Source organism: Pundamilia nyererei, unplaced genomic scaffold (genome assembly GCF_000239375.1).
Source record: "Pundamilia nyererei isolate P.nyererei 1_Seehausen unplaced genomic scaffold, PunNye1.0 scaffold00136, whole genome shotgun sequence".
NCBI lineage: Eukaryota > Metazoa > Chordata > Actinopteri > Cichliformes > Cichlidae > Pundamilia > Pundamilia nyererei.
The window spans coordinates 1,320,947-1,333,100 of NW_005187537.1; the positions used below are offsets into that span (position 1 = coordinate 1,320,947).

Here is a 12,154-nt window from a genome sequence, read left to right on the forward strand (position 1 = left end):
CTCATTAGGATTCCTATTGCATTGGCAAGGAAAAGCCATAGGCAATTCCCTGTGTCTCAAAGGTAGAAATGGATTAAAGGTGAGCCCAACCACAAGCACACATGTGCACACTCTGTGGTCTTCCATTGCGGTTTGCTACTCTGTTTGTCTGTATTTCAGATGCATTCTCTTCTGTGATAAATAAAACTGCTACATCTTCAAACTCTCATTGGTAAAATGTTTAAGTCTTCCATTTTGAGAGGCGTCCTTATTGTGGCTGACCTGTTCAGTCCAAAACTAATGTGGTTACTTTGAGAAAGCATTCTTACCAACAGCACGCTAAAAGACATCACACAAATAGTTTGGGACACGTGGGGTGAAGGATGGGGCCTCGCTTAATCAAGCTTGTCCTGGTGCATCCCGTCATTGCGCAGTTGAATCGAGATCTTAGGAATTTGCAGGTTAGGTCAATGCCTCTGTCTTCCTCCTCGGGTCATTTCTCAATCAGGTGTTTCTCATATTTCTAATGCTCCATACTGTGTAAACACGACAGACAAGCAAAGTCAGAACTAGGAATAGTCACAATAAAATAAAATAGAATATGAAAACATGGTTAATAGCAATGTAAACCATGTTAAAAACCTGATTTAAAAAAAAAAACACAGCAAAACAGATCATTAAAAACAGGCAATGAAAGAATAATAAGATATTGTTTCAACAAAAGGCCAGGTTGAACTGAAATGTTTTCCGCTACTCTACTCAATATGACCAACCCAGATTGGGTTAGTCATTTTGGGCAGTTATTTTGAAGGATAATCTGTATTAACTTCATTCTTATGGCCATTGGAACATAAATTCTAGAGCACGACTGATATATTGGCCAATAATAGTTTTCTGCCAATATACCACCGTCTTTGGCCTATAAATCAAAATTTTAAAAGTAAAGGAGAGACAGGAAAATTGCCCTTCAACTATATTATCAATGTTGTTTCACAGTGTGTCCACCAGAGGGCACAAACAACAACCAGGTCATCCAAAGTAATTCACAAATACATTACCACAACATCTTAGTACAGGCTTGTAAATAACCATACATAACAAATGTTTAGGGAAATCTGTTTATGTTTCTTCTGTCAGAAAGAAAAAAATATAGGCCAATATATGATATTTAAATTATACTAGATATTGGCATTGGTATCAGTCTCAAAACTCATATTGTTTAGGCTGTAATTAAAAACTGCACATAGAGAATCAACAGTGCATCAGTAAGTCAGCATTTTAGGTTAGTATCTCAAAATTTCAATTAAATATTTCAAAAAATGTAAAGATACACAGTAAGTAAGCTGAAATTTTGAGATAATAACCTGATAATAACCTGATATTCTTCACTGGCAAAAACAAGGCCGATTAAAACCTGCCCGAAAAAAGAAAAACAGTTTGGCATTGTTATTTCGTCGTCGTCTTTGACGCATGAGTACCAAATCTCTCTTGTAGCAAAGAGAGACATTGTAGCACTTTGGACTACATCAGCAACTGAGGCAACTTTTCATTCATGAGGCTGAAAACGTGGGTAGCGAGCTAGTTTGGAACTACAGGAACTACAAAGAAACGTGGCCGCTCAACCCCTGACCCCCTCTGCGTCATTTTGCCGGGAATGCTGCACCACGTGTCTCCAGCCGGTCTGCGTGCACCTCTGATTCATTACTTTTCATTCTGAAACGAGTCTAGGCAGGGAGTAGACCTCCAAGATGGCGGCGCGGTGGGGAACAGGCGAGGAGACTTTAACAGCGTGCAATATGGACTTTTTCCCTTTGGATACACTAGACGAGGTAACGAAAATGTTTTATTCTTTATTTCCTAGCATCTGGGTCCACTGTTAGTAGTGTTTGGGTGACTTTTGGGGGGCAGAGTGCTCATCTGTACGGGATGTACTGTGCACGAGAAAGTGACACGTGGATGCAACTGTAGCATAACAACTATAACTGACTGAAAAGGCGCATCTTATTTAGTGATTGTTGCAGCTTTATGACTCCGTGGTCTCATGTTTTGATAAATAATGCTCGTTGGTTAAATTTTCTTGTATTCATGGACGTTTGGTAACGCTAGCCGGTGAGTCAGTGTAGCTTGGCTGGCTAAGTGAACGAGGCAGGTTTTCTCTGACATAAAGCCAACAAGCGGATAAATATCATCGTGACAGTTGTGCAGTGTTATCAGTAGTTGGCCTGATATTGCCTCCAGTTGTGTAGATGATATCAATATTACGCTTTTAATCTCATTTGCTGCACTTTTTACCCGATAGTCTTGCTCTTCAGCCACAGATACACACGTGGCAATAAAAATCGCATTAACCCTGCCCGATTATTTTACAGTCCTTCAACTTAATACAATATAGTGTGTATATGATAACCACTGAAATAAGTGTTTTGTAAACAGTTATTTGCTCGACAGTTGATCTGATGCTTTATTAATTTAGCTATGTAGTTTACATGCTTTGCCCTATCATTCTGCAGTAAAGTGTCAACAGCTCAGGGATGATGATGATGATGATGATGATGATGATGATACTGTTTTATATCTAACATTGTACGTACTCATACTCACACTGGCACTGCTGTTATATGCAAGTTTTCATTCAAACTTAACTCTGTGTACACATGTGGTTCAGTGGGGGATCACATGTTGGATTCCCCCACACATGCGCACGAGAGACAGTCAAATCAAAGCTCACAAGCCGTTCCCTCGGAGTCCGCGAACTGTGGTTTTGTTAACACGTTGACGTGTTAATTTGTGCATTAAAGTGAAGATTTTTGCTTTTTAGTCGCATGAATTTAAGCCAGCAGTGGAAGAAGAGCTGAAGGCCCTGCTTCTGGTTTGTTGTAGTGCAACACGTGGGTTTGGGTGGCCTGTCGTTGGACGGGGTGAGGCGAGGATCAAACATGTCTGCACGCTGTGTGCATGTGTAGATAGAAACACGTGGGGCTCTGTTAGACCACTGCATGGCGACATTAAGTTAATTTTGTCGGTTATGTTTCCAGTGATAGGAGGGCCCGTTTGTAGAAGTTATTGCCATGTTTATGGTTCTGGAAGATTACCCGAAGATTAGTTTTACGCCAAGTCAGCCAACATCATATCAAAGCGCATGCTAATACGTTTTACACTGGTCAAACTGGTCTTGGTATTCACAGAACATGCTACTAGTATGTGCATAATTTAAGTAATGATTCAGGATTTTTTCTTTTCTTTTCTTTTTTTAAATTCATACATTTATATTAATTGTAAAGCAGATCCAGTTGTGTTTATGTACAGAATAGCCTCTGCTATTTTGTTTTTCCTCCTCCTGCAAGTTGGAATTAAAAACATGTGCCCTCCTTTGCCCGCTGAGGTTTCCTTTTCAGGCTCTTGTTTATAAATGCCGCACTTGAGCCACGGCCATGAAAATGAATGAATGAGATTTGTTGACCTGTTTCTCTGTTTACCTTTTGTGCACACTGTTCTTTATGTGGTTTTTTGAAATGACACAAGTCCACTCGTGATGGTGAGGCAGCCCAGTGGTCCATTAGTGACACTGCAATGGTGCCTCGCCTTGAAAGGTTTGGAGGAATGTGGAAGTTCTTTTTTTCACTTGTGCATTTATGGGTTTGTTTCTTTCTTTCTTTTTAAAGCAACAGTTAGTTATTGATTTGACTGCTTATTTCAGATTTGACATTTGTTTGCTCTCCCCCTCTTTAGACTGATGAGCTGAGCTCCGGAGAAACTCTGGAGGCCCTTCAAAACTGCTTAAATCTGTCCTTCTTTGAGGACACACCGACAATAGAGGCAAGACTAACTTCACATTGTGTAGCATTACGTTTTCATCAACTTCAAGGAGTTATACAGTATTGTAAGCTCTGTATATTACACTACCTAATGTCCCAGACTCTGACCTAATTGTTTGTTTTGATCCTTTATATAGTCCAAAGTCCTAGATGATGACAACGAAGCCACGCTGCTAACAGCCTTGACGGAGATTCTTGACAATGTAGAAGATGAGAACCTGTCTCCGTTTGACATACTGCCTGACTCAGACCTGCTGTCAGGTCAAAGGGGCAGGGAACAGTCTCCGGTTAGTGCCCAGCAGTTGTACATGTGTCTGAAATTATCTCTGCTCTCAACATTCCCCAATCTGATCTTTGAGCACAGGACAGAGTGGAACGCTCTGCTAATCTCTGTTATTCTGAACATACCTGTTTGCTAGTTTGTTAAAGTTAACATCAGTATTTTTTTCTTGTTCACTCTCTAGCTCAGGAAATTACTGGGTTTATCACGTTCCCCTACAGAGAAAGACGCACCATCTAGGCCTTTATCAACTGGAAAGGTAGCGTCTTCCTATTTATAGTAATGTAAATAATCTTGTACTGTAGGCAGATTTTAACCAGATAGTTATGTTCCCATTTATACTCAGAGCCTCCCTAGGATACAGAAAAACTCTATGCAGAGGAGTGATGGGGAGGAAGAGGAAGACAGCTCCCTCACGCTGAGCCCAGTTGGGCCTGACTCATGTCCTGACGCTGACCTGCTAGACTGGGAGGCTCTGTCCTTCCTACATCCTCTTACCTTGGAGCAGACAAATGAAGACGGTGTCTCGATTAGCCTGGGCGACCTGGTCAGGCATATCCAACCCTACTGCTTGTCGGTATGTGTGGAGAATGAGGCAGGGGAACAGATTATGCCCGAAGGAGGCATAGTGCTTGAGGTTGTGGACCGGGGGGAAAATGGAGAACCCATCCTGGCCATCCCAGACATAAATCTACCAGTTAAAGAGCAGCTTTCAGAAAAAGAGCAGAAAGTTTCAGATGAAGCAGAAGACAGTTCAGAGCATATAGTTGTTGATGACGAAGACGATGTAACGGTCAACGAGGCACCCATGAAAATCACATCCCCAGAAATAACAGGAGTGTGTTTAGATGTAAAAGATGAGAAGACCGTTAAGAGCCAAATGGAAGAAATTAAAGAGAAAAGTCCATCCAGGAGGAAAAAGAAAAAGAAATGCAAGCAACAGTCTCATCCTTATCTTGTGGAAGGAAGAGTCCTTCGGAGTGGCACCATAAGAAATGCAGCACAGGAACTGCCCAAAGAGCCCAAAAGAAAATCTGTCAAAGAAGAAAAGAAACAAAAACTCTCAAAAGTTCCTGCTGCCTCAACCCAAGTTCCATCGCTGGTAAAACCTAAAGAAAAAGAGCTATGCCAAACTGAAACTCAACCTCAGACCTCCACTACAGCAGTAATCAGTGAAGTGACTGTGCAACAAACTAAAGTTAGATCTCTGTCCTCTAGACAGGACACAGTGCCGTTAAGTGCTAAACCTGAGAAGAGTGAAGACTGCTATTCACCCACAACAATGAGTTCTCAGGATCCCAGTGAAGCTTCACAACAGCCAGTCCAAGCCCCCACTGAGCTCGGGAATGTATTAGCAGCTCCCCCTGTTTCCCTCTCTCCGGTGTCTTCAGAGATCCCGACAACTGCTCCCATCTCTGTGACTCGCGAGGTGATGCCGAGTGCAAGTGAGGTCGTGGCTCCGGCAGTCCCAGAGCCCAAACCCAAAGCACTTAGTTTAGAGGAGTATAGACGGCTTAGACAACAGAAAAGGCCTGCTCCAGTGGAAAAGCAACGCAACAATAGCACCAAGTGGCCTAGCCTCCCAGAGCTTCCCAAAGAGCTACCCCCTATTCCCTGCCTGCCTGACCCAAGCCCCAAGGATCCTCGACGTCCCATCACCCAGCCGGCAAAAAAGGAGGTGGAGGAGGTCAAACCTGCGTGGCAACCAAGAGGACCATGTGCACCACCGACCCCCGAGGCACTGCTGGCTCCACCTGCCTACATGGTTGCCCCTTCCAGCAAGGTTTCAGCTGCTACTTCAGTTCCTAAACCCCAACAAACACCCGAACCGCCCAGGCTGCCTCAGAAAAATCCTGTTCTGGTCCCTAATGTAGTTAAAGATTCAGCCATGCCCCAAAACTTCACTACTCAGCCTGCAGCACCTAATGTGCCTAAAAACTTTGGGGCTCCTAACACTCAGCTCGCATCTTCAGTAGATGGGAAATGTTCTCCTGCTCTTTCAGGAGGGATGGATGGAGTAGATGGAGTCCCCATCTCTCAGCCTGTATCTAAGTGTGAAGAGCGCACCAAGACCACTCTTAAAACCACTACAGATGAACTAAAACCCACTGCTGCTACTGGATCTCTTCCCAGTGTCCCCCAGAAGACCACTGTGGTTTCCCAGAAAGTGCCTGAGGTCACTGCTCTCACTTCCTTAAATATCACCATTGCGTCTGATAGCAAGTCCTCCAAATCCACAGCTGATGGTACCCAGCTGTGTTCCACTCCAGCTGCTAGTCTCTCGAACTCCCAGAGTCTAAAAACAAAACCAGTTGTTGCTGAAACTAAAGAAACACCCACAACACCAGTGGAAGCCCAAAGAGCAAAGAGTTCCACACAGGAGCTGATTGAAGCATTCACAAGTGAAATAGGTGAGCTTAAAGTTAAACTTGTGTTTTAAAAGCTTTAGTTTGTTTTTAGGAGTAGAAACATTCTCATACCATCTCTTCTTTCCTTTTTTGTTTTTAAGTATTATCTTTCTTTGACAAGAGCAATTCACTGATATGCTATAAACTGTTGTCAGTGCCACAGCTTTGCTGACTTGAACCCACTGTGCTTAATCTGCTCCAGTGGCAGGCTGATGTGCAGGAATCCAATATTAGAAATTATAAATTGTCTACTGTTAGAAAGCAGGAAAATGCACAGTGTCACTTTAAAAATCGACCCATTTGTGCTCTTCAGGACTGTTACGTACAATAATCTGTTTCCTGGCTGTCACGTTTTCAGCTGAGCCTTTGTCCTGTGTCCAGTCTATTCTCTGTACCGCTGTAGTTCTGCTCAGTTTGAATGTTACTGTGAAAAGAGCTTTTGTGTACTGCATTATAGTACATGTAATAGTTTAAGGGGGGCTTTTTTGCCCATTTAAAGTGCCATGTTTTTGGCCTCTGCTTAACTACAGCTCTAAATAATGCTTAAAGTAGGCTTCAGTTCAATCTTTCACACTCTGATTTTTAAAATGAGCAGTTTTAACTCCTGAATCGTCAAGGTCACTCTCCCTTTAAGCCAGCTTTCTTCTGATTGGCTGCTTCTTGTAAACAACAGCTTTGAACAGCAGGTGGGTGGAGCTTTTGTGCTCACACCCCAGGTGGAGATGGCCATATTAACGATGTCCACTATCAGTGAATTCATTCAGAGCCACGAGTAGAACAAAGTGTCTGAAGCCTGATCATTTGGGTTTACTTACACATGTTGACGTTATTAAACTGTTTGAGCATCCACTATTGCTGGCAGTATATCTATGAGAGAAAATAAAAAGCTCTGCAGTTTGCCTTTAAATGAGCATCACTCTGTTATAATCACATAATGACCTTTATTTACAGGTATTGAAGCTGCTGATCTGACCAGTTTACTGGAGCAGTTTGAGGAAACCCAAGGTAATTAATAATGCTTCAGTTTTCTCTGTATCCACTCCATCTCAGAGGTTTCGTTTGAACGTTTTGCACACTCGGATTTATTTTACTTCCTTGAATTATAATTAGATGGGTGTTTAGGCCAGTAGCTCCGTGTGTCACATAGTGAAGTACCAAGCTAAATGTGGTCAGAGGATCAGTTTTCCTGGTTTTGTAATGGTGCAATGTAGTATGCAAGCTTGCAGCCCCATCTTTGGTTAGCAGTAGTGGATTAGTGGGTAGGAGTTGTGATTGACTTCAGGAGATGTGTGCTTAACAGGGGTTCATGCATGAACTTTCCTTTAGTTTGTAAATCACATACAAGAACTGCCTTGTAGTTGGTCTGTTACTATTGTAAATGGGTGAATTCCAAGCTTGTGTTTCTAATCAAGCCGTTTGTTTAAATTCAAAGATAGTGGGGCATCTCTGTTTTTAACTGTAACATTCCCCTTTAAGAGAGATAGATGCTGCAGGGGCCAGAGAAGCTGCTCTGTGCACTTGTCTGCTCAGCTACTGGAATTCTGCCCCGTCTGCAAATCCATTTAACTCGAGCCCTTCTGTCTTTGTTTGGGCGGATGTACAAGGCCTGACTTATGTCAAGTGTTTGGGTTTGTTTTTGTTTTGTTTTTGTTTTTTAATGCCCTTTATGTAGCTGCTGACTATTTTCAGTCCTATGGAAAATAAGCCCTGTACTAAAAACATTTCCACTGAGAGTTTTTAACCTCACTTTGTGCACCGATGCACTAACTTTTCTATTCCTTCCCCCTTCAGCCAAAGAGGAGCAATGTGTGTCGGAGGTCTCTGGTAGAGCAGCAGCTGTAGGAAACTCGAGGTGAGTTACCCTACAGCCCTGACGCTGCTCTGTGTGAGTGAGTAACTGTCTGTGAGAGTGAAAACCGTTTGATTTGTGTGACAGATTGTGTATGTGAGGAGGTGGTCCAAGCCCACCTCATGCCAAGACCTACCGCAAATCCTGCCAGTGCCTGGCAGCACTAAGGGCCATCTCGGGCTGGGCTGAAGACCACCGAGGTTTGACCTACGCTGTTTACCGCTGATATACTAACATACGCCTGTGCTTGCTCAGCAGTGTCGAACTGGTTCCAGAGAAGTCTGTTGTGGAACGTGTAAAAGCTAGTGACATCTCAAGCACTGCAGGTAAATGAGCATTTTGACTTGATTAATTTAGAGATGTTTTGTCTGCTCAAATGCTTCATTTATGTCAGTGTATACAGAAGTCTGAAGTACTCATGATATTTCCCTCTGCTTCAGCTCTGACACCTCCAGCCACTCCTCCTCATCAAATGTGGAAACCCCTGGCAGCTGTGGCACTGCTTGGGAAGAGCAAAGCCTCCGAAGCCTCCAAGTCGAGCCCCTCCAAAGTTATCCAGATAGAAGCTCGGCCTCTGCCCTCAGTCAGGCCACGTAGCAAACCCACGCTCGCTGCTGCCACTGTAGCCCCCGATTTGGCGTGCATGGATCATGACTATTGCCTTCCCAACAAAGGCACTCCCACTGCAGAGCCAGGCAAGCGTTGGAATATTAAACAGCAGTCCTTTATCACCATTAAACCCATCAGGCAACATACTCCAACCACTACACAAACAACCCCAGCTGCCCTGGCATCATCTCTCCAATCTACCATAAATCAGGCGGTTTTAACCAAAACACAAGTTTGTCCAGTGAAGCCCCTGGAGCCCAAGGCAAATAGGTTGGACGAAAGCTCTGTTATGGAGACTCCAGATGCTTCTCCTACTCGGCCAGAGACTGAATTGAAGGAAAGGAGCCCGAGGAGAGGTCCGTTGGGAAGGTCGTACCGTCGCCATGGTGCTTCTCGCACACCCAGCCCCAGATGTAGTCCTGAAGAGAGGCCCAGAGGTCGGTCTAGAAAAAGATCACATCATTCTCCCAGTCCAATGTCCAGCTGTTCAGAGTCAGACTCCGATTCTTCTAGATCTCGGTCTAGATCACACTCTCCAACAAAGAAAAGGTTTGTCCCAAAACATGTCTTTGATTCAGATGCATTAAACCTCTTCACTGATGTGTAATGATTTCCCTTTTCCTTCTTTTTGATTTTTAGGTATCGTCACCAGAGCAGTTCCAGCTCCTCGTCCCGTTCCTCCTATCAGCCTTCTGTGTCCCGCTCTCCTCCCAGAAGGAGAAGGTATTCCTATTCTTCTTCTCGTTCTGGCTCTTGGAGTCGCTCCAGGTCACGATCTCGGTCCCCTCAAAGACGGGATCAGTGGAGTAAAGGCAGACAATTGTACAGGTACAGTACTGTGACTTCTCTTGGTAGCTGTTTCATTTGTGCCCTACATATACTTTGAGAAACCTTGAAATGACGAGTGAAGGCTTCATCTTTTCTTCTTCAGTCCCTCATATCGGCCCAGCTATGGTCATTCTCCAAAGCCAAATGCGGAAGAGGTGAAGAGACGCAAGGAGAAAGCCATTGTAAGTTAATTATTCTAGGTATAATTAAGTGAAATGATTCCAGTAGTTATGATGTAAAACTGATGGACTCTCTTCCAGGAGGAGCGCCGCATTGTTTACGTTGGTAAAATCCGGGGAACGATGACCCAAAAAGAACTAAAAGAGCGCTTCTCCTATTTTGGCGAGATCGAAGAATGTACCCTGCACTTTAGAGACCATGGGTAAGTAAGCTCCTCGTATTATACATGCAAACATCTTACATCACCACTTTTTCTTAGCATAGAGCTTTTGGGAAGGTTTTGTAAATGAGAAAGTTGCACTGTCTTTGAACCTTCTTGGTCTTGTCTATGACCTCTTAGGCCAAGCTACAGTGCTAAAGCAAATTCAAGCTTGTTCATAACTGGAGCTTCCTGGCATCACCACCAGGTGGCTCTTTTAAAAGCAAGTTACACCTTGAAGCTATGTGCGAGTCCTGTTGCTGCCCTCTCTGCTCAAACTAAAAATGAGGAGGAATTAAACTTTTGGTCATCTGCCACAGGGACAACTACGGCTTTGTGACTTATTACAACACCAGGGATGCTTTCACAGCGATTGAGAATGGAAGTAAACTGCGCAAGCCTGACGAGTTGCCATTTGATCTCTGTTTCGGTGGAAGGAGACAGTTCTGCCAGAGCAACTATGCTGACTTAGGTATGCTTTTAAATTTCCAGATGCAAAAAAAGTTTCTGCATAACTCTTTGATTTTTCTTTTCCTCTTCTTATTTTTAATGCAATTCCGTCTCTATAATCATTTCAGATTCGAGTAGAGAGTACGAGCCAACGCCTGCAAAAGGCAAGTATCATGCACTAGACTTCGACACTTTACTGAGGCAGGCCCAGCAGAATCAGAAGAGGTAACGAGAGGCCTGCAGCAGGACGCAGCAGATATTTACCTCAGAGCTGACGATGGCTCCTCACCTGCAACACTGTTTACAGTTTAGCTGTTGCATTAGGGATTTGTTTTTTGTTCTTTTTGTAATGTTGTTTCTGCAAGCTAACACCTTCTATTGAAGTGAAGATTTATAATGAAAAAAGCAAAAGGAGGCAAAAAAATTGAATAAATGGAATAAATACAACAATAATTTTTAAAGTTTATTTAAATGTACAATTGAACTTGAATTGAATGGAGAGGGAAATGTTTTTAAAAGGGTGGAATAAGTAGAATGGCGCTCCCTAATTATTGGGAGGAGGATGTATTACATTGTAATGTATTACAGACCTCAATAAAAAAGAAAAATACAGTTTTCTTTTTTTTTCTCTCACTGTTTTTAATTAAATTTGAATTTATAATTTTTCTGTGATGTAATTGTTAATTTCATGGAATATGTGATGGTTCAGACTTGGTGCTTTGGTTTCAGGGTCCGAGTGAATTCATCAATTCAAGTTTTGTAATTCTGAAGAAGAAAAGAGTTGAGTACAATAGCAGTGGCTCATTTCTGCTAAGCGTCCCAGTGGGCTGGTATAAATAATAATGGATTGTATTAATATAGCGCTTTTTGGGGCCCTCAAAGCGCTGTACAATTCCACTATTCATTCACTCTCACATTCACACACTGGTGGAGGCAAGCTACGGTTGTAGCCACAGCTGCCCTGGGGCAGACTGACAGAAGCGAGGCTGCCATATCGCGCCATCGGCCCCTCTGGCCATCACCAGAAGGCGGTACGTGAAGTGTCTTGCCCAAGGACACAATGACCGAGACGGTTCGAGCCGGTTACAAGACGAACTGCCAACTCTTTGAGCCACGATCTAAATGAAAGAACCCCAGAACTGTTCAGCTAAATGTGCTTATTAATGTCATTGGTTAAACTTGAGATTTAACCAGCATTTCCTGCTGTGGTAATCATTGTGTTTTCTAAAAAGGTGAAATTCTCTCCCTGTCATAGCTTTCTGCACTACCCCAATGAAAAAGAGCCATGTTTAATATTAGGTGTCACACTGCCACAAGCCTGTTGTATGGATTTTGTCATATTTTTAATGTGTGTGCTGCAAAGTTTTCTATTCAGTTACATTTTTAGGTCACTTTATACCATAAGTTAAAGATCTTACTGTATTGGGGAGAGAACCCAAACAATTTAATGAGTCTGCACTGTCACGAAGTGCTGTGACAGTGCATCACAGCAAGGGCTACAGCATACTAAGCCTATGGCACCCTAACCTGATCCAGCCCAAACTGTAAGCTCTATCA

General features: G+C 43.1%; 1 protein-coding gene across 2 annotated transcripts; it reads left to right on the top strand.

Moving 5' to 3' along the window:
- Positions 1–1,643: 1,643 nt before the first annotated feature.
- pprc1 (PPARG related coactivator 1) lies at positions 1,644–11,209 on the top strand. 2 transcript variants are annotated; one of them, XM_005743865.1, is made up of 14 exons: positions 1,644–1,808; positions 3,709–3,795; positions 3,932–4,081; positions 4,259–4,333; positions 4,421–6,485; positions 7,434–7,487; positions 8,274–8,334; positions 8,587–8,657; positions 8,772–9,489; positions 9,580–9,768; positions 9,872–9,950; positions 10,029–10,150; positions 10,468–10,619; positions 10,726–11,209. In XM_005743865.1, the coding sequence occupies exons 1-14, from the start codon at positions 1,728–1,730 to the stop codon at positions 10,824–10,826; spliced, it is 4,005 nt and encodes a 1,334-aa protein (XP_005743922.1). In that variant the 5' UTR covers positions 1,644–1,727; the 3' UTR covers positions 10,827–11,209. The 2 variants fall into 2 exon arrangements, with proteins under 2 accessions (XP_005743922.1, XP_005743923.1); XM_005743866.1 differs by having other exon boundaries at positions 8,590–8,657.
- Positions 11,210–12,154: the final 945 nt, after the last annotated feature.